At 48.6% G+C, this 21,009-nt stretch overlaps 2 protein-coding genes across 5 annotated transcripts in view; one reads left to right on the top strand and one right to left on the bottom strand.

Moving 5' to 3' along the window:
* MUTYH (mutY DNA glycosylase) overlaps window positions 1–21,009 on the top strand; it is a 172,469-nt gene that overhangs the window by 68,718 nt on the left and 82,742 nt on the right. For all 4 annotated transcript variants that reach the window (XM_085602829.1, XM_085602830.1, XM_085602828.1 and 1 more), the window contains 2 exons: window positions 15,151–15,190; window positions 18,107–18,180. In XM_085602829.1, the coding sequence (XP_085458955.1) occupies window positions 15,151–15,190; window positions 18,107–18,180 (114 nt within the window). The remainder of the gene's footprint in view (window positions 1–15,150; window positions 15,191–18,106; window positions 18,181–21,009) is intronic.
* Window positions 1–21,009, bottom strand: part of TOE1 (target of EGR1, exonuclease) — a 214,207-nt gene that overhangs the window by 147,484 nt on the left and 45,714 nt on the right. The window lies entirely within an intron of this gene.

The raw sequence follows: 21,009 nt of genomic DNA, 5'->3' as shown, positions 1-21,009 counted from the left end.
CAGCATATATGTACATAAAATAGCATATCTGTGCATTGTACATTATAAGACAGTCCAAAAAACATATTCTAACAGTGCTCATGCTACACCTTACAAAAGTCCACTGTCTTTTGTTACAAGCAGCGTTATTAACTTCTACTTGCTCCATGACTTAACCTTTACTAAGCCAATCTGAGGATAGTGTGGTAGCATACCAACTCGCCTATAACAAACAGTACTGGACTTTGCGCACTCTTATATTGCTGTCTTACCTGGACATAGCATACTTAGAACCCCACAACTGTAGTTCACCCACCCCCACCCTCTGATCCTGCATATGTACATAAACAAATAAAATTCTCTCCAGAGTCGCTCGCCAGCATTGGCTCAAACATTTTCCGCATTTCCATCTCACTGATACAGATACCCAGGGTCAGGCCATTCTAATCTATAGGTGTAGTCGCCACCTTGGGTATTACTGAGATTAGTGTCTAAGGGTATGTCCAAAGATCTACATGCCTCCAACATGATGTCCCAGTCTATCGCAATCGGGGTCTTGCGCAGTCCCCTGGCCTCTTCCAGCCTCAGTGCAGCGCTCTGTGCAACACCCCACCGCATCAGTTCGCTGTGCCATGCATGAATAGAAGGTGGCGTCTTCGACTTCAACCGCATGGTGATCGCTTGCACCGCCAAGAGGAGCGCTAGGTTTTCAAATCTATATTGCACTTTATACTTAGAAGTTCCATTCCGTAATCCAAGAATACAGCTCCCCACCGTAGCACCTATTTCCCTCTTTGTGATTTCCGCTGTGTGTCCCCGAATCAAGGCCCAATATCTACCGATCCGTGGGCAGGACCATATCATGTGTGCTAGGTCTGCTCCCTCTCACTGGCATCTAGGGCAGTGGTGACGTGCCGTCGGGTACATCCTGTCGAGCCTACGTGGTGTAAGGTACGCCCTGTGCAGTATCATAGTTTGAATATATTTAAAGCGCGCGTTCCGTGATACCCTTTTAGGGTGTTCCAACACTTTCTCCCATTCCTTATCCTCAAGCGCCCTGTCCATGACCCCCTCTCAGGCGGTGCGAAGCGGTGTCAGATCTACTTGGGCATGGGAGCATAGACCTACTTATAACCACCTAATGAGATGACGTCCCCTACCCATGTAGTACAATGTTTTGACTAGGTCATTAGTGGGGGGCTCTTGTCTCTGCGGGGCCCAGTACTTTCGGACATATTGTAGCAGTGCGGCATGTAAGAGGTATAGATGATCTGGTGCTCCCGTTTCCCGAACAAAATTATCGTGGTCTAGTAACATCCCCTCACCGAAGAGGTCTGCAACTGTAGTGACCGCTACATCCACCCAGGGTGTAAGCCTGCACATGGACAGTCGTCTGCCGTGTAAGGGAATACCAAGCAAAGGGATGTTACCGGCGTAGGCCGGGGAGACCCCTGTATACTGCAGCGCCGCCCTCCAACATCGCAACGCCGTGTGCAGAAGTGGGGGGAGGCCCCGCGGCATCTTGCTATGCGGCAATAAAAGGGTGTGTAGCGTCCCCTTACCTATATCCCGCTCAGTCGTCCCTATCTCCTGCAAGTTACGCCCTGCTATCCAAAAGGATAACCACTGTAGTTGACAGGCATAAAAATACACCCTAAAATCAGGTACCCCTAGACCCCCTCCAGCCGTGCTGCGCTTCAACTTCTTTGGGCTAATCCTCCGCCTTCCCAACCCCCAAATAAGGTCAACCAGCAAGGTGTTCATCAATTTAAAAGTGCTATTCGGGAGCATAAGTGGTATGTTCGTAAAATAATAGAGTAGTCGCGGAAGGACCAACATTTTGGCAATCGATGCCCTGCCTGCCACTGACAACGGAAGGGATGTCTCAGAGCTCTGTTCAGGTTGCCTTCTAGCATATCCGTTTGGGTCCTATATACGTGGATGCCTAAGTACTTAAACGTGTGGGGAGCAACCTTAAACCTCAGCAAGCCAAATCGAAAGTCCGGTAGAGGCGCCTGCTCTTTAAAGAAGAAAACCGTAGATTTCGCCGGATTAATAGCTAGACCTGACAGTCTCTCAAAGGAGGCGAATAGCGCAGCCATAGCATCCATAGGGGAGCTGAGGTCGCGCAGGTATAGTATGATATCATCGTCATATGCCGATAGCAGGTGTGTGGTGTCGCCTACAGTGATCCCCCAAGTCGGTCAATTCCGCCCTGATCCTTAATGCCAAGGGTTCAAGTGCCAGTATAAAAATAAGCGGTGAGAGCGGGCACCCCTGTCTTGTACCCCTATATATTTTATATGCTGCTGAGATATGCCCTCCTGTCCGTGCCGTGGCTGTGGGAGCATTGTATAGGAGTCAGATCCAGGCAATGTACTCTTCCGGCAGCCCAAATCTTGCTAGGGTCCTAAATATGAATTCCCATTAGATTGTGTCGAACGCCTGACGCATATCTAACGAGATACAGCCCGCTTAGTCTGCTCGGCTCGGGGCCTCTGCAAGAAGGTGGTGCAGTTTTCTAGTGTTCAGGGATGTACTGCGCGCTGGTAAAAAGCCCGTCTGGTCTATATGAATCAGTTTGTGTAGTGTTGGCAGGAGTCTGTTGGCCAGGATTTTACTAAGTATTTTGTACTCCGTCGACAATAATGATAGGGGCCGGTAACTAGCCGTATCTGTGGGGCCCCTGCCCGGTTTCTGGAGTGATATCACTAGCGCCTGCGCTGTAGTGAGGGGCAAAGCTCCTCGTTCAATGCTTCTTTTTATAGGATTTCCAATTGGGGTACAAGGAGATCCGCATAAGAGGTATAAAATTCAGCTGGTAGGCTGTTCAACCCAGGGGTTTTGTTGCGGGGGAGGCCCTTAATTGCAGCCCTGATTTCGGACCGAGTTATTGGGCCCAGCAATTTTTTCTGAGCCTCCGCCGACAGTTGGGAGCATTGAATTGTGGATAAAAACTCGTCTATGGCCGTACCTACTTCCTCCTCAGGCGCACTGTAAAGTCTGGCGTAATATTGCCTGCAGGCTTCATTAATTGTTCCTTGGGTAGCCGCTATACCTCCCGTGATGTCAGTAACCTCATTAATCACAACATTGGGGGGGTCATCCCGCAGTAGTTTCGCCGACAACGTCCCCGCCTTGTCTGCTTCTGTGTGGGTCAATTGAGTGTATCTTTGATGGTCAATGACTCGGAGGGACTCCAAGACTTCGGCATGTCTGATTCTAGCTTCCTGCAAGGGGGCACGTTGGTCCTCGTCCTGCACAGCTTCCTGCTCCAATCTACTGAGCTTCTCCTCAATGTCTATCAAAGACTTATTTATTTCTGTCTTGCCCTTACTGTTGCCCCTATGGCCTTACCACGAACCACTGTTTTAAAGGCGTCCAACTCGATCAGTCTGGTGGACGCTGTGTTACTGTTGTCAGCAAAATACTGCCGGATGGTGTCCAACATGGTAGCGTGGAACACTGAATCCTCTAGCATTTGAGGCCACAACCGCCATGTTGGCACTGGGGTGGGCACCCTGCCCCATCCAAGCACCACCTCTAACGGACTGCGGTCGGAGAAGGTCTTCGCTAAGTATGTAGTATTCAGAACCTGCATTGCAATAGTACAGGAGCAGTACATCCTATCAATTCGCGTGTGTAACATGTGTACTGGGGAGTAGAAGGAATATTCACTGTGTGATGGGTGTCTCATCCTCCACACATCGCATAACCCCCAGCCATCTGCCCATTCACACAAGGCATTTGCTTGTTTACAGACCCCCGTCCCATGCAGAGGAGGGTGCGACCTATCCAGCAATACATTCATCACAGCATTACAATCCCCCCGATGATCCATGGATAGCTTTCCCACCCCACTAGGGCAGTTGACAACCTACATAGGAACTTGTCCTGATCCAAGTTTGGCGCATATATGGAGCCCAGTACTACCGGTTGGCCATCCAAGGTGCCCCTGGCCAGGACGTACCATCCTTGCTGATCTGTTCTCTGCTCTGCTAGCACGAATGGCACTCCATGCCTGACCCAGATCGTAGCGCCCTGTGCATACCCCGAACATGTGGTTGAGAACACCTGCCCTCTCCATTTCTTACGCAGCTTCCCTACTTCCAACTCAATCAAATAGGACTCTTGAAGGTACACTATCTGCGCCTTAATAACTGTGCATGCACTCTATGCCTGTTCTGAACTGACCCCAGACCCCTAACATTCCACGTTATTATGGTAAACTTATTCTGTATCTGCATCACATGTCTGGATGTGGCCACCGTATAGGCAGCGGATCTGGTGTAGTGCCGTACCAACGTAATAGAGTGTACCTCGCAGGACCATTACCCTCCCCAACCAGTCCCAATACTCGGTCCAGTCGGAAAACTATACCGGACCACCCAACTAAACAGGAAACACAGAAACTCGTGTAACATCTATGCAAAGCGTTTACATATTGGGGTACGTGGCCAAACCTACCCATGCAGCGCTTTCTCCTGCTCCGATTTGCCCTGGAATTCAAACGGCCCCCGGGCCATAATTACACGTAATACAATGCCTGTATAACACATATATTGGTAAAAAATAACGCAGTCCTATACATTACTGTCCAGGTGCGAGTTCGTAACACTGTTCACCCAGTTCCGGGAATCAGTCTATCCGCAGTTTGTGGGGTTACTGAGGGGAAAAAGGGCCACACTCCCATCCGAGTCCGATTTCTGGGTGTCTACTTCAGACGTAGTCTGGTCGCTGATCTGCGCCGTAGTCCGGAATGAGGAAACCGCAAGAATCGCCGTAGCCTTGTCGCACTGTATTTGTTGAGTCGTCGGTCGGAGATGTGTGTTCCTTTTGCGTAATCGTTTTGAAACGCGGCGTCCCGCCGCGCGGCCACTTTGCATAGTGGATGTCGAGGTCTTAGAGTGTGCCATCGATTGCCTCCCCAGCTCCATCACTTCCAACCATTCCTCTACGTCACCTGGACTCTCAAAAAAATAAGTTTTCCGTTCATGAATTATCCTCAACCGCGCCGGGAAGAGAATGGCGTATGGCAGGTTCAGTTCTCGTAGCTTCCTCTTGACCAACAAAAAGGAGGAGCGCTGCTTCTGCACAAGAAGCGTGCAATCTGGGTACAACGAGACCTTGGTATTCTCAAAATTAATTTGGGGCATCTCTCTTGACTTCTGTAGCAGCGTGTCCCGGTCTCTGTAGTTTAACAGTTTAATTATGAGTGGCCTTGGTGGGGCCCCCGGTTTCGGACGGCCCGTGGGGATTCTGTGTGCCCGTCGGCCCCCTCGCTTCTCTCCGGCAGACCTATGACACGGATGTTGTTCCTCCACGCTCTTCCTTCCGCATCCTCCACGCGGTCCATGAGGGTGGCTACCTGGGACTGGAGTTGTTTGATATCAGCGGTGTTTTGGATTTGCTGGGGGGACAAGGCTTTTAGTTCCACTGTGTGATCTTTTACCTTATCTGCAAGTTTGGCGTGATCCGCCCGGAGCAACGACAGGCCAGATGTTAGAGCGCCGATTTGCGTCTCTATGGCTTTTCTAGAGTCTCGCACTTCCTGTAATATCAAGTCCAGCTTGTGCGCCGGCTCTGCTGTGTTGGTAGGTGGTATGCAGCTGGCCTGCTGGGAGCCGCCCGACGATAACGCGTTCTCCGGGACATGGTCGGTTCCATCCTCACCTTCAAATTGTTTTCCCTTCACGCGCCCCATCTCAGCGTGTGAAGACGCCCTGCCCCCTGTGGTCGAGTCAGAGCGACAGCGTGGCACTCCCCAACTCAGTGGGGGAAGCTCCTGTATTGTTTGGCAGCCCCCGCTGTACCGTGATCCCAACTGTCTACACGCAGCACAGTCCGTCACGCACTCCACCAAGCACCAGTCTGTAGACCACCGGTCCGCACCACCGTATGCAGTGCCCCAAATGACAGTCTTCTGCCACAGCCGCAATGCGCCGTCCAGTCATGCAGTTCTGATTCTTCAGCAGGCGGTCAGGGGAGCCGGGGCACTCCAGGTGTCACACACTGTAGCAGCACTCCAGGACCTGCACCAATGGTCGTTATGGCCACTCCACCAGTCGTGCACAGTGCCAAGTAGCCAGTCACTCTGCCGTCCACAAGCTCGCCTCAGTGCACTGACACAGGCGCTCGTGCGAGCATACAGCTGCAGCACTGTCTGGGGGGGAGCCCGCAGCTCTCCGTAGGAATCTGCCCCTCCGGGTGTTCTGGTGGTGGCACTCACCCACGTCCTCCTGTCGTTTCTTGGGCTCGCCCCCTCGGTTGCATGGTCCTGTGTGGCCCGCACCAGATCCCCGGCGCTAGCGTAATCGCGCCCTGGGACTCGCGCTCCAGGCCAGCCCACCCGAGCCGCGCCGGGTGCGTCCCGTCGTTTGTGCCAGTCAGGTGGCAGTTCGGGATGCTGCCTGCTCACCGCGACGCCGCCCATGGCCTCCAGTCGCTGAGCCTCGTTGGACCTCTCGATGAAGGCTGTCCTCCGCCAAATCTCTCCGTGCAGCGATCGGGCCGTCCCAGGCTGCACGGCGCCCCGCAGGCCTCAACAGCGATGATCTGCTCGCTCCACAACACTGACCTCTCCGAAAGCCAAAAAGCGCTACGAGGGTCGGCACTAGCTAGCTGCTGCTGCGCCCGAGTTAGGCAGGCGACAGAGTCCTCGGGATACGGCAAGTCTGCAGGATGATTACTGCCCGGGTCCGGAGCTCCCTCAACAGGCGACCGCCATGATCGGCAGTTGGCCACACCCCCTCACATGGCTGTCTTAAGGCAGTCACTGGGTTCTCATGTGATTCCCACCTTCAGATTTCACTCTGAATGGGAGGGAAGCTTTTTGGTCCAAATGCCTAAGGCCTGAACCTCCTGTTCCATATCCATGCCACCCTTTTCTTTGCTCCTTAAGACAGGATGAAAATGTTCTCATTTCATTGTAACAGTGGGAAAAACAAACATTAGCATTTAAGATTTCTATATTGCTATTACATGGTTACCTTTGGCCACCTGTGAGATGGTGTAATGGTATGTGCGTGTATAAAGTGCACCATAAAATTGCTGTAACTTGCTTATCAAAGTTGCTGACAAACCTCAATGGATGCCAGGCCCCCTGTCTTGTGTGCAGATTGTTTTGAGTCCTGATGAGTTGGGTCTGACATCCACAAATTAGAAGAAGGGGCAACAATTTAGAAACACAGAAGGCCTATTTACAAACTGTTTTGTAGTTTGTTTAGTAGGACTGCAGTAGTACTACTCTTGTACTACAAACTGTAATTCACAAATCTACGTGTGGAAACCTGTGCCTCAGTTTCTCCTATCGTTTCTGCGCAGAGATCTTCGTCACTCTCACATAGATCCGTGCACAGTTAAGTCAACATTTAGATAGTTAAGGGTGGAGGCACATTGGGGAGTGTCTAGAATACAGGGAACACCTTCACCTAAATGAGAGAATTTTAGGGAGGGACGTGCAAATATAAACACCTACCCACTCAAGAGTAAGCCCATTGCTATTCACAAACTGTAATTCTAACGTTATTGCAGCCCAACATGCCCCAAAACTGTTGTACATGTATTCCAGCGCAGCTTTGGAGTGAGTTCATCTATACACATACCCACAGACAGATACTGTAAAATCTCCCATGTAAAACAACTGTGGTAGGGTCTTAAAAAAACACCCAATAGAAAATAAGGCTAAATAAATAAATGTATCTGGCTTTTTAAAATATGTACATAAATGTTGTTCAAATAGTGTATATTATAAAATTAAGAGTTATTTTAATGTTAAATGAATAATAAACTTTTGGTAAATAACGATTAGTGTTTAGAATGAATTCTATACATGACTTATGAATTTTAAAAACATATTACATTAAAAATGTAACATAAGTGTTTTTTTTGTTCTATGGAGATTTTTTACAATTAACTGTATTTTAATCCATTTATTTAATCCACATTTAAGTTCATCTTTAACATTATATTTGAATAATTATATGTATAGAATATATACAATTATTCCACATGAATATTTTATAATAAAATATTTATATTTTTTTAAAGTATAATAAAAGTTTGATGCATTTTCTATACTTTACCATTGGCAGATCTCTGCACCTGTGGCAGGGACCTTCGCTTAGGAGTGAAAAGCTCCTGTGAAAAGCTATGAGTAGTAACTTTACACTAGTAAATCCTGTTCTAGGAGGCCTCCCCAGTGGCGAAGACATCTAAGTCTACACCTAGGAGTAACTTTGCACTTGGCAGTGAGGAATAACAAAAAGTTTAAAGTTACTACCAGGTACATTAGTAGATTTACACGTTTCAATTTGCCTTTGTGAGTACCTTATTCATGAAGGCCCACAACCTGCAGCTGGTTTCTTCTTATCTGCTCATGGCCCTACCCTTTTGTTGACTAACTGCAACACTTCTAATCATGTCCTAAGCAACACCAGTCAACATCATTCAGTCTTCTTTGGGGGGGATTGAAAAGTCGTCCATCTTGCTGCCTTACCTATCTTGTGTTTTGTGTATCTGCAGAATCTCACCACTCTTGTTTAGAAACCTCATTTCAGCATTGTTGCAGATATTCCATAAGGTTTGTCTGAACCAGTGGTTCTTGGTTATGGGGCAGGTAGCACTGTTTACAGAAGGAATATGCTACTTACCAGTATGCATCTGTTCTTGGCATGTAGAGCTGCAGAGTTGTACACTTAGCATAGATCGCCATCTGGTGTTGGGCCCGGATGTTTGCAGTTTGTTTTTCTTCTTGGACAGTCTTTGGAAGTCACGAGTTTGGTGACTCCTCCTTCGGTCCGTACTGCGCATGGGCTTCGGCTCCATCCTCAGATTGTTTTTCGCCAACAGGGAAATGATGGAGCGTAGTAATAACAGTGAGAAACCCACGTGTTGTATCTAAATAAGATGTACTGGAACGGATACAGGTAGCCGGGGAGGCGGGTGGGCGTGTACAACTCTGCAGCTCTACATGCCAAGAACAGATGCATACTGGTAAGTAGCATATTCCGTTCGAGGCATATGAGCTGCAGATTGTACACTTAGCATAGATTATATAGCAGTACCCAACCCTAGCGGCGACCACCGGTATCCGTTGCAGCTGTTTGAAAAAGTGTCTTTAGTACAGCCTGGCCCACCCTAGCTTGCTGCTTGGAGTGCACATCTACACAGTAGTGTTTTGTGAAGGTGTGCGGTGTAGACCATGTGGCTGCTTTGCAGATGTCATCTAAGGGTATATTCCCTAGAAAAGCCATAGAAGCCCCTAACTTTTTTGTAGAGTGGGCTTTAGGGGGAACAGATAATGTTCTCTTTGCCTTTTGATAGCAAATTTGTATGCATTTTACAATCCACCTAGCTATCCCTGATTTTGAAATGGGGTTGCCTTTATGTGGTGGAGAGAAGGAAACGAACAATTGTTTAGTCTTCCTGAAGGGTTGCGTTCTTTGTATGTAGTATAGCAACGCCCTTTTTACATCAAGTGTGTGTAAGGCCCTTTCTGCAACAGATTGGGGTTGCGAAAAGAAGACAGGTAATTCCACTGATTGATTGAGGTGGAAGGGGGAAATGACTTTGGGCAGAAACTTCGGATTTGTGCGAAGTATGACCTTGCTGTGATGCATTTGTATGTAGGGTTCCTGTATGGTGAACGCTTGTATTTCACCAACCCTTCTAAGGGAAGTGATAGCTACAAGGAAAGCTGTTTTCCAGGTGAGAAACTGTAGCTCACATTTGTGCATTGGTTCGAAGGGCGGACCCATTAGTCGTGTAAGAACTAAATTTAGATTCCATACAGGGGAAGGTGGTGCCCTGGGAGGAATTACTCGTTTAAGGCCTTCCATGAAGGCTTTAATAGCGGGCACTCTGAAGAGTGATAAATGCTGCCTGTTTTGTAGATAAGCAGCGATCGCTGCTAGGTGTAGGCGTATGGATGAATATGCCAGGTTACACCTGTAAAGATGGAGCAGATAGCATATGATGTGCTGTATGGATGCATCTAGGGGGTTGATTGTATTGTTACGGCAGTAAATTACAAATCTTTTCCACTTTGCGGCATAGCATGCTCTAGTGGTAGGACGTCTGGCTTCCATGATGATGTTCATGCAATCAGGGGGAAGGTTAAGGTATCCGAATTCTAAGATTTCAGGAGCCAGATCGCCAGGTTGAGCTGAGCTGGGTCCGGGTGCCTGATTTCTCCATGGTTCTGGGTTAGGAGGCATGGGGAAAGGTGCAGTTTTTGATGTGGTACCACTGATAGTTGTAGTAGCGTGGTGTACCACGGCTGCCTGGCCCACGTCGGAGCTTCCAGAATGAGTGTGAGGGAGTGCTGTTGTAGCTTCCTGACCACTAATGGAATTAGTGGGAGAGGTGGAAAGGCGTATGCAAATCTGCCTGACCAGTTCATCCATATCGCATTGCCCTTGGACAATGGGTGTGGGTATCTGGCGGCGAAGCTTGGGCATTTTTTGTTTTCGTGGGTGGCGAAGAGGTCTATTTGAGGATGCCCCCACTGTTTGAAGAATGGGTGAAGAACTTGTGGATGCAGTTCCCATTCGTGTAGTTGTTGCGTTTGTCTGCTGAGCAGATCTGCCATGGTGTTTTGTACTCCTGGAACGTGCTGTGCCAGGAGAAAGATGTTTTGGGGAATTGCCCATCTCCATATGCTCTGGGCTAAGCGGGAGAGCTGGGGAGAGTGTGTCCCCCCCTGTTTTTGTATATAATACATCGCAGTCATGTTGTCTGTGCGAATGAGGACTGCTTTGCCCGAAATCTGTTTTTGGAAAGATTTTAGGGCTAGAAAGATCGCTAAGAGCTCCAGGTGGTTGATGTGGAGCGATTTTTGCTGTGGCGTCCATAGACCTTGCATGGTGAGGTGTAGGAGGTGCGCTCCCCAGCCGGAGAGCGATGCGTCCGCTGTTAGAATCACCTGAGGAACCGGGTCCAGGAACGGCCGCCCTTTGGAAAGGTTTGTGGTGTTCCACCACTGCAGAGAGTGATGTGTGCGGCCGTCCACCAACACCAGATCCGTCAGCTGACCCTGGGCCTGGTTCCACTGTTGTGCTAGGCACTCTTGAAGTGGACGCATGTGGAGTCTTGCATGGGGTACTATGAAGATGCAAGACGCCATCATTCCTATGAGCTTCATAAACACTCTTGCTGGAAGAGAGTGTTGAGGAAGGAATGTTTTGCGTAAGGCTTGAATGCTTGTGATTCTGGCTGAGTTTGGATAGGCAATACCTTTGGAGGTGTCTATAGTGGCCCCGAGATATTGCTTTGTGTGAGATGGTATGAGGTGGGACTTTTGGTAGTTCACCGTGAAGCCTAGCTGATGAAGCAGTTGGATGGTGCTGTTTGTATGTTGCACGCATTAGTGGTAGGACGTGGCTTTTATCAGCCAGTCGTCTAAGTAAGGGAAGACGTGAATGTGTTGACGTCTGAGATGTGCTGCTACTACTGCTAGGCATTTGGTAAACACCCGTGGTGCAGTGGTGACCCCGAAGGGGAGAACCGTGAATTGGTAATGTTGCCCGTCCACCACGAACCTGAGGTATTTCCTGTGAGAGGGGTGTATTGGAATGTGAAAGTATGCGTCTTTCAGATCCAAGGTTGTGAGAAAGTCTCCCTGACAGAGGAGTGGGAGGACTTGTTGTAGGGTGACCATGTGAAAATGGTCTGAATGTATGTAGGCATTTAGAGGCCGGAGGTCCAGAATGGGTCTGAGGGTCCCGTCTTTCTTTGGTATTAAGAAATATAGGGAGTAGACCCCTAGATTTCGTTGATTGACGGGGACTTGCTCTATAGCGTGTTTTTGGAGGAGTGAGAGTACCTCTTGTTTGAGCAGTGTGGAATGTTCTTGAGACATTGGACGGTGCCTTGGTGGGATATTGGGTGGGGTAGATGTTAGCTCTAGACAGTACCCTGACCGAATGATTTGGGTCACCCATTTGTCCGATGTTATGGACTCCCATACGTGGATAAAGTTTTGTAGTCTGCCCCCGACCGGAGTGGAATGGTCTGGGGGGAGCGGAGGGGAGTCATTGTGCGGGTGGGGTGGCAGAACGGGTGTTGTTGGTTTTGCCCCTGCCCTTATTGTTGTTGCCCCTGTAACCACCTCTTTGATTGCCCTTTGAAAAGGTATTTTGAGGAGGGGATTTGTAGGAGGTAGAGGCGTTATCGGTGGAGGAGCCTCTGCCTGTGCCACGAAAGGACGAGCGTCGAAAGGAACGTTTAGAGGCTTGTGTTTGGAGTGCCCCCATAGACTTTGCTGTGTCTGTGTCTTTCTTCATCTTTTCGAGCGCTTCGTCTACCTTTGGCCCAAAGAGTGTTTGCTGGTCAAAGGGGTGATTGAGTATGGATGCCTGGACTTCAGGCTTGAACCCTGAGATCCTGAGCCAGGCGTGGCGACGAAGCAGGACACTGGTATTTATGGCCCTAGAAGCAGTGTCGGCTGCATCAAGGGCACACTTAATGGAGGTGTTTGTAATTAGTTTACCCTCCTGTATCAGGTCATGAGCCTTGTGCTTGTATTTTTCTGGAAGGTGCTGCATAAGAGCCTCTAGTTCGTCATAGTGTGCTCTATCATATCGCGCAAGCAATGCTTGTGTGTTTGCAATGCGCCACATGTTTGCAGCTTGGGAGGCGGTGCGTTTACCAGACGCGTCCAGGAGTTTAGATTCCTTGTCTGGCGGTGGGGCATCTCCTGAGGATTGGGAGTTAGCCCGCTTTCTAGCTGTGGAGACAACTAGGGAATCTAGGGGAGCAGGGCCCTTGATGTAAGCAGGGTCTGTGGGTGCCGCCTTGTATTTCTTCTCTATTCTAGGGTTCAGTACTCTGGCCCTGACAGGGTCTTTGAACACCTCTGTAGCGTGCTTGGTGACACCCTTAAGCATGGGTAAAATGGAAGTGGATTTGTCTTGTATATCAAATGTATCCAGTAGGAAGTCTTCTTCCACTGGTTCACTGTGCATGTCCACCCCATGGTAGTGTGCTGCTCTCTGCACTAAATGATGAAACCCTAAGGAGTCCTCTGGAGGAGACGGCCTTGATGGGTATAGGTCGTCCTGAGGTACATTGGGTATATCAGGGTTATTGTAATCCTCCCATGGATCTGGGGTCCCTGGTGGAGTGGGATCCATTGGGGCGTCCGCCGGGTAATTGTCCGGGTCCCCGTCATCCGGATCTGGGGATGGGGCCGGATCGTAGTGAGGTAAAGGTGGCGGAGACCTGTGAGGTGGAGGGGGTGGAGGAGGTGGAGGAGGTAGGGGAGGCGGTGTTGGGGAGGGCACTCTGAGGGGAGAAGTAGCAGAGTCCTTCCTTTTGGGTGGAGGAGGAGGAGCCGGAGCATCAAGGCGTCTTTTCTTGGTAATTAAAGTCAAAAGCCCAGTCTTTGGATCTTTGGACAAAGTCTTTTGTAAAGGGTCTGGTGTAAACCGAGCCAATGGTGCCGAGCCGTCTGTCGGCACCGGTGATGTCGGAACCGGGGGTTTCGATGGTTTGTGTGCGCCATGCTTTCTTGAGGTCTCCGGGTGTTTCGGCGTCGAATGATGTTTCGACGCCGGAGCGTCGGTGCCGACAGATTTGTGTTTGTGTTTGGTCGGCACCGAGTGTCCAGGCTTCGGCACCGGTGGTTTCGGAGTCGAGCTGGATTTTGCAGTCTTCGGTGCCGGATGCTGTTTTTCGGCACCGGGCGTCGGCTGGCTCGATCCCGAGCTGCCGTGAGACTTTGGGGGCCTCGACACCGGGCCCGAAGGTGGGGTGATCGAGGCTTTGGTTTTGGTTTTGCCCAGGCCGGCAGGCGAGGGAGTAACCTGAGTCTCTTTGGTTTTCGGCGCGGGGGTGGGAGGGGGCATAGTACTCACGGCCCGCTGCGCTGGTGTAACGTCCTCCACGTCGGAGTCGTCGGCCTCGGAAGCGCTGACGACGTCTTCCTCCTGCTCGGTGTGTGTTTGCCCCGAAGCTTCGGCGTCGTCTCCGAAAATGTCCGGTGGAGCTGCAGAGGATGAGTGCGCCATGGTGCGTCGAGCTCTTCGATCTCGGATGGTCTTCTTCGATCGAAAAGACTTGCAGGCGGGGCAGTCTCTAGCCTCGTGTTCCGGAGAGAGGCAAAGGTTACACACCTGATGGAGGTCGGTGTGGGGAAATTTAGACCCACATTTTGGGCACTTTTTGAACGGAGTCCTTTCCATCGGCCGGGACCGGAGTCGCGGAGGGCCCGAAGGCCGGTGTCGATGTACGGGATGGAGAAAGTGCCGCTTCGAGAGATGAAGATGATGAAGGAACTCGAAGAATCGAGGATTTTCCGTCGAGGCTGGAACCGTAGAAGTTCGAAGCCGGAGCACGAAGTATCACATCCGAGCCCGATGGCGGAAAAAAACAATCTGAGGATGGAGCCGAAGCCCATGCGCAGTACGGACCGAAGGAGGAGTCACCAAACTCGTGACTTCCAAAGACTGTCCAAGAAGAAAAACAAACTGCAAACATCCGGGCCCAACACCAGATGGCGATCTATGCTAAGTGTACAATCTGCAGCTCATATGCCTCGAACATTATTTTCTTATGTCTGTCCTTCACATCCTTTTGATGGTAAGCCAAACTCTGTTTTTGTATTCCTCAGTAACCGTGTCACACACCTGCTGGGCCCCAGGGAAGTGCCACACAATATATAGGGCCTGATTATGCATTTGGTGGTGTGGGAGTGGGGTGGCACGCCAGCGCCCCGCTCCCACATCGCCAAACTCCGCTGTCGACCTCCCGCAGGATTACAAGTTGTAATTCACAATCACCCTTTTCATCAGTCTATCCTCTGCATCACATTGCTGCACTCCATAGCTGACCTCCCATGTGAGGGTGAGTTCCATTGGTGGATCGTCATATTATGCAGGATCCAGCGAGGCAAAAGAGCACACCTCAAGTCAAGAGACATGCTGCTGTTTGTCCCAGGGGCCTACCTGGAATCAACAGGCTCTGCTCCTGACATCCGAGATCTCGTTTTCTCTAAAGGGCAGGACTATTTATTGGATGACTTCACACACTGGTGAACTTATCCTCCGATTTATCCCTAAATTTTCCTTTTGTCTATATGTCTGCATTCTAATTAGCTAGGGTTTTTTCCCTGCTATGAAAGGCTTTGGAGACTATGTTGACAGTAGTGTTTTTGTGGTTTTCTTTGTTTAGGCGGTGGAAGAAATGGACTTGAATAAAAGGGCATATGCAGGTAAGAGTGAATAATAATAAGTCATCTGTTGCTGTTGTCTGAAGAGTTGACTTCCGTCGTTGCGCTGTTATGTGTAGTCACAGTAACGGAGCCGTTTTCTGAAACATGCATGCAATGCTTGTGTTAACTTAACCTCAGCCTATTAATGTTAAAAGTGCCTATTGTTCCTGGTGCGGCAGCACTTTTCTTTGTGAGATGAGCTGGGGGTGCTTCTCCTCTGCTGCACGTGATTAAGCAATGACCACGAAATGCTTGCCCAGAGGCACGCGGGGCCTAAAGAGCTCTTCCATGATCGTTAATCTGGGCAAGGATGCTTCATTACCGTAACTGCAAACATGAGACAGGCACCCCGACCCATGACAGTAACTTAAATACACGATGTAACAGGAGAGAATGCACATAATAATAGGGGCATATGGCGACGTGATAAAACTGGTACCACGGAAACTTGGGGCATCTAATGGTGGGAACACATGCCCATCAATGTAACTTGCACAATGTGGAGATGGGTTCACAGTCCCATTGCGATTACTTGGCTTGAGTTGGTAGGTGAGCTCTCCCAATACAGTAACTCTGACATGGGCTGGTGGGGAGGGGCCTCAACGGCGGCTCCACCACTAAGGCGCAGGAGCGCCACCCCACTGCATTTTGAGCAGTGGAAAAAGGAAAAATAAAATGATAATAACACTGTGCTATTATCATTTTATTTTTCCGTTGTCAGGCAGGTTTAGGCTGCTTCCCATGGATTGGTCTGGGGTGCTTCCCGCAGATGGGAATAGGCTGCTTCCAGTGGAAAGGGTTAGGCTGCTTCCCATGGATGGGCCTAGGGTGCTTCCTGCAGATGGGAATAGGCTGCTTCCAGTGTATAGGTTTCAGCTGATTTTTAGGGATGGGCCTATGGTGCTTCCTGCTGATGGAAATAGGCTGCTTCCAGTGGATAGGTGTAGGATGCTTCCCATGGATGGTCCTAGGATGCTTTCTGCGGATGGGAATAGGCTGCTTCCAGTGCGTAGGGTTAGGCTGGTCCACATGGATCGGCCTAGGGTGCTTCCCGCAGATGAGAATAGGCTGCTTCCAGTAGATAGGTTTAGGCTGATTCCCATGGATGGGTCTAGGGTGCTTCCCGCAGATGAGAATAGGCCGTTTCCAGTGGATAGGTTTAGGCTGCTTCCCATGGATTGGTCTGGGGTGCTTCCCGCAGATGGGAATTGGCTGCCTTCAGTGGATAGGTTTAGCTTGCTTCCCATGGATGGGCCTAGGGTGCTCCTGCAGATGGGAATATGCTGCTTCCAGTGGATAGGTTTAGGCTGCTTCCCGCAGATGGGAATAGGCTACTTCCAGTGTATAGGGTTAGGCTGTTTCCAATGGATGGGTCGAGGGGGCTTCCTGCAGATGGGAATAGGCTGCTTCCAGTGTATAGGTTTCAGCTGCTTCCCGTGGATGGGCCTATGGTGCTTTCCGCAGATGAGAATAGGCTTCTTCTAGTAGATAGGATTAGGCGGCTTCCCATAGATGGGCCAAGGGTGCTTTCTTCAGATGGGTATAGGTTGCTTCCACTGGATAGGTTTAGGCTGCTTCCCATGGATGGGTCTAAGGTGCTTTCCGCAGATGGGAATAGGCTGCTTCCATTGGATAGGTTTCGGCTGCTTCCCAAGGATGGGCCTAGGGTGCTTCCCGCGGATGGGAGTAGGCTGCTTCCAGTGGTTTGTTTTTGGCTGCTTCGCACACACAGGCTTAAGATTCTCCCAGTTAGGCTGTTTGAGTGGACAATGGTAGACCGCTTCATACGGATTCACTTTGTGCTTTGTCTGGACTAGGCTGCTTCCACTGGAAGGGCGCAGACAGCTACTGTTCCTACTTTCTGTAGCTCAGCTTAGTCTGCTTTCGGTGGATGGGGTTATACTAGCCTAGGCTTCTCCATCGAGTAGCTCGCGAGTTGCTGGTAGCTCTCAATCTATCTGTGAGTGGCTCTCTTGTGTGCAGCTCTGCCTGCTAAATTAAAAGCTTTTGCTTGGTTGAAGTATTCTATGTAGAACAAAATGGAAAAGTGTTTAGTCAAGACAAAAACGTGTGTATCTTCAGAACCCATAATTTCTCAAATATTTTTAAAAGTGATATTTGAATTATAAATTATGTAGCATTGGGAGACTTATGACTAATATTAGTACCTTGGTAATATTACCTTGGTGCCAGGGGCATTGCAGCTGTGGCTGTTACGTGTTATGCTCTTATTATTAAAAAGCTTGGATACTCCTGTCTAACCAGTAGTGTGTGTGGAGATGCTATGATGCTTCTGTTGTGGATGAATATATTAGGCTATCTCCCTTAGACGAAAGGTGCAAGATTGCTGAGGATGGGTTGGGCTGCATCCTCTTTATGTCGAAAAGCACCATTCTATATAGAACGTGGACTGTTAAGTTGTTTTCTATGGAGGGATTTCCCCAAGTTGTTTTCTATGGGAGGCTGCTTTCTTTGAGAGTTTATAGGTAACGTTCCCTAGATGATCTGTACCCAGATGCTTTAATATCTGATTTGTTCTCTTGTGTAGATGCGTGCCTGCTACGGTCTGCAGTGCCGAGATGACCCTGGGCGATTTGAGCGCTATATTAAATTTAATTAATATTATATAACAACAATACATTTGAGTTTCTTCGCTGAGTTCAAGGGTGCAGGTGTTCTTCACTCTGAACCCTTGCTAAAATAGAGAAAGTTGTCCTACGCTTTCTTGTTTTCTAAAAACACTCTTATTTTTTTAAGTACGAGTCATAATTTACCACAAATTTTATTTAACAAGCCAGTAAAGCAAATTTGTGGAACTACAAATGGAGCATGTAAAAATAATGTAACTTGCCAGAGTTTATCAAACTACAGAGACTTTGGGGGTAACTCACCTATTTTCCTTTCTTCTGCCCACAGTCTGGGTGTCGGAGATCATGCTGCAGCAGACACAGGTGTCTACAGTAATTGCGTATTACAACGCCTGGATGAAGGTACGTGGTGCCCCACTACTAATGTGACTCCACAGAAAAAGGCACTGACCCCCGTACATCTCATAGTTATAAAATGAACAATTCTTTTACTTTAGTTTGTCAGCAGGAGTTGTTTTCAGTATGTTTTGGGAGGGTAAGTACAGAATTCTACCAACATAAAAGGGAAGCACCAATGGTCCTGTGACTAGGAGAGCAGCAGGGAGGCCAAGCTGTGCTGGCAGCATCGCTGGAGGAACGAAGAGGGCTAATCTCTGGAGCAAGTGTGTCTTGGTGGGACCAGCCTGGGCTGCGCCTGCGACAAAGCAGCAGGACATGCTCTGAGGCTATTTGCAGGAAGGAGCCACTGCCCCCACCTGTAGGGGGTGGTGCTAATAATGAGGAAGCTCTCGTCTGGAGGGTGACAATCTTCCTGTAATGATTGCGGAGATTAGATGGGAGAAACAAGCTCCACCAGCTCTACATTTATCCAGTGGTGTCCAGCAGGTCGGTGATCAGTCCGCAATCCGCTGACTGTTGATTGGGCAGTGTCTGTGTCGAGCTGGATGGGTGCGTGCTTTAATGATGACAGTTTGAACACCTTTACGATGAGTGTGACCAAGAGACTAGTAACCACACAGAAAGTAGCCTGTTTGAGTCCTCATGCACAGAATGTTTTAAGGGATTATATGAAATATCAGTGTAGGTTGATAAGTGAACCTGACTATCATGCCACACCGAGCCATCCGCCTCACAGCAAATCTGTCACTTACAGGGAACAACAGACCCTCTGTTACCCTTCCTATGGTTATCTGGGCAGAGGAATTCCTGAAGCTTGCATAACACATATACATGTATGCCCCATAAGTGAAGCCATTTCCTTTGCCAGGTTAGATTCTGGCACTTCTACTCTGTTGGGGACCGGTCCCTTGTTCCTTGCTGTGCAGTGTTGTATCATCAGTTTTAAGTTTACAGTTTTGTAAAGTTCAACAATACTGTAGTGAGGTACAAAAGCATAAAGCTATACAAAATACCCGAATAGAGTTAATACTGAAGAAAGCCATAAAAGCCTAAATGGTAGAAATGAATTAATAAAAAATGTATAAAAAAAATACAATAAACTTATAAACACAATTTTCTATAATAGTTGTGAAACAGTAAACAGTGTATTATACCAGCCATTGGCTAGCCACAAAAATCATTTAGCTAAAATACAACCCCTAAACAATGTTTTAAACATTTGTGAAAAGGGCATAGTCTCTGGCATTCTGAGTCACACTGGCAGACCATTCTCATCTTAGGAAAATATAGGAATAATAATAGAGGGAAATATATTTACCAAGAAAAAAGGGCAAAGCTCTCACACATAAACATATACAAAGCTCAATTTATTTTCTTACATATTCTGCAATTATTCTGTAGTAACGAGGTCCAGGATGTAGTTCAGGATGTTTTATTGTAGTAGGTTGCAGGTTCTGAAGAGCAGCCCCTCCAGGAGCAGCCTGCCTGCTGCTCAGCCCTTTCTCAACTGTCACTTCACCTCACAGGATCCCAGCATTCCAAAGGCATCATCACCCCAACATTCCATGCAGCACACAGCACAAACACACTGGCTGAGCATAACATTAACATGGGCAGGATACGACATATTCAATCATCTTATGTAAGACAATTCGGTTATATTGTATTGCAATGAGGTAGTATGTTCTTCCTGTAAGCTGTGTTCTCGGAAAAAAGCTATGTCAGTCATTCACGTTAAAATGCAAAAACAACAATTGATAGACAGAAAGCAGAACAATGTCATACATTCACCCTATTACAGAGATCTGGGCCTAAATCCATCGTTTATTTGCTCACCATGAAATTCCAGTTTGAACTCAGCCATATGCAAATCAGTCTTGACCCTGTGCCCAATGGGAACTGTCCATCATCTCCTTGTTTTTGCTTTGTTCGCATTAAGTTGGCAGGGTATGCCCTGACGTGGGTCCCTTGCTCACTTTGCCACTGGATTCAAGCTAGCCTGGCTGATGAGGGCTGTTAGCCCGAAACCGGTCCCAGGATGCTTGTTTCCGGTCCAGGGAAGACATGGCTTGTCAATTTTGGCTGGACTCTTCCCATGAGGCACAGGGTCAAGACTGATTTGCATACAGCTTTGTCTGAACTGGAGTGGCGAAGTGAGCTAAAGAACGATGATGGATTCAACCCAGATCTGTGACTGGGGGTGAGTGTCTGAAAGGTTTCAGCGCTCCGTCCATCATCTGCCTTGTGTTTGCTGAGTCATTCTCATCATCCAGTCTTAATGTGCAAATTTAGGTTCAAATAGAGGAAGTCCACATGAATTCGTTTGGATGGCCAGAACAGGAGTGTGATCTTTATGTCCAAGCTCCTCCAACCACAACCTGATTGGCACCTGATGTTAGATCATTGGTACCAGATGTGTTATGGTCCGAGCCTGAGGTCAGACAAGAGAAAGGGAGTGAGGCAGTCAAAAGGAGTGAGCGCTTTGGTCCTGGGCTGGGACACGAGCATGAAGGGAGGAGGTGAGCTGCGAGGGGCTTGTACCGGCAGCTCCTGTAGTGATAGGGAAGATAGCTCAGTGGGTTGGGACGGTGCGGTTGAAAACTGGAAATGGATACATAGTACATACATATATTTTTCCTATCACCTTGATGTGTATCATGAAAGGGCTTTGCCTATATCAACTCAAATACCTGTGCCCTTACCAGGAAATGTCTGATAGAGGAAAAAAACAACCTCAAACTTGAGAAAAAAAAATTGGAGCATTTTGCAGCAGCACCTTAGTGGTCAGCAACCCATCTCTTCAGGAAGTCATTGTCTGCAGAGCTGTGATGA

The sequence above is a fragment of the Triturus cristatus genome, chromosome 4_2 (genome assembly GCF_964204655.1).
Source record: "Triturus cristatus chromosome 4_2, aTriCri1.1, whole genome shotgun sequence".
In the NCBI taxonomy this organism is placed as follows: domain Eukaryota; kingdom Metazoa; phylum Chordata; class Amphibia; order Caudata; family Salamandridae; genus Triturus; species Triturus cristatus.
Note: the sequence above shows the minus strand (reverse complement) of the source record. Positions and strands in the feature narration are given on the sequence as shown.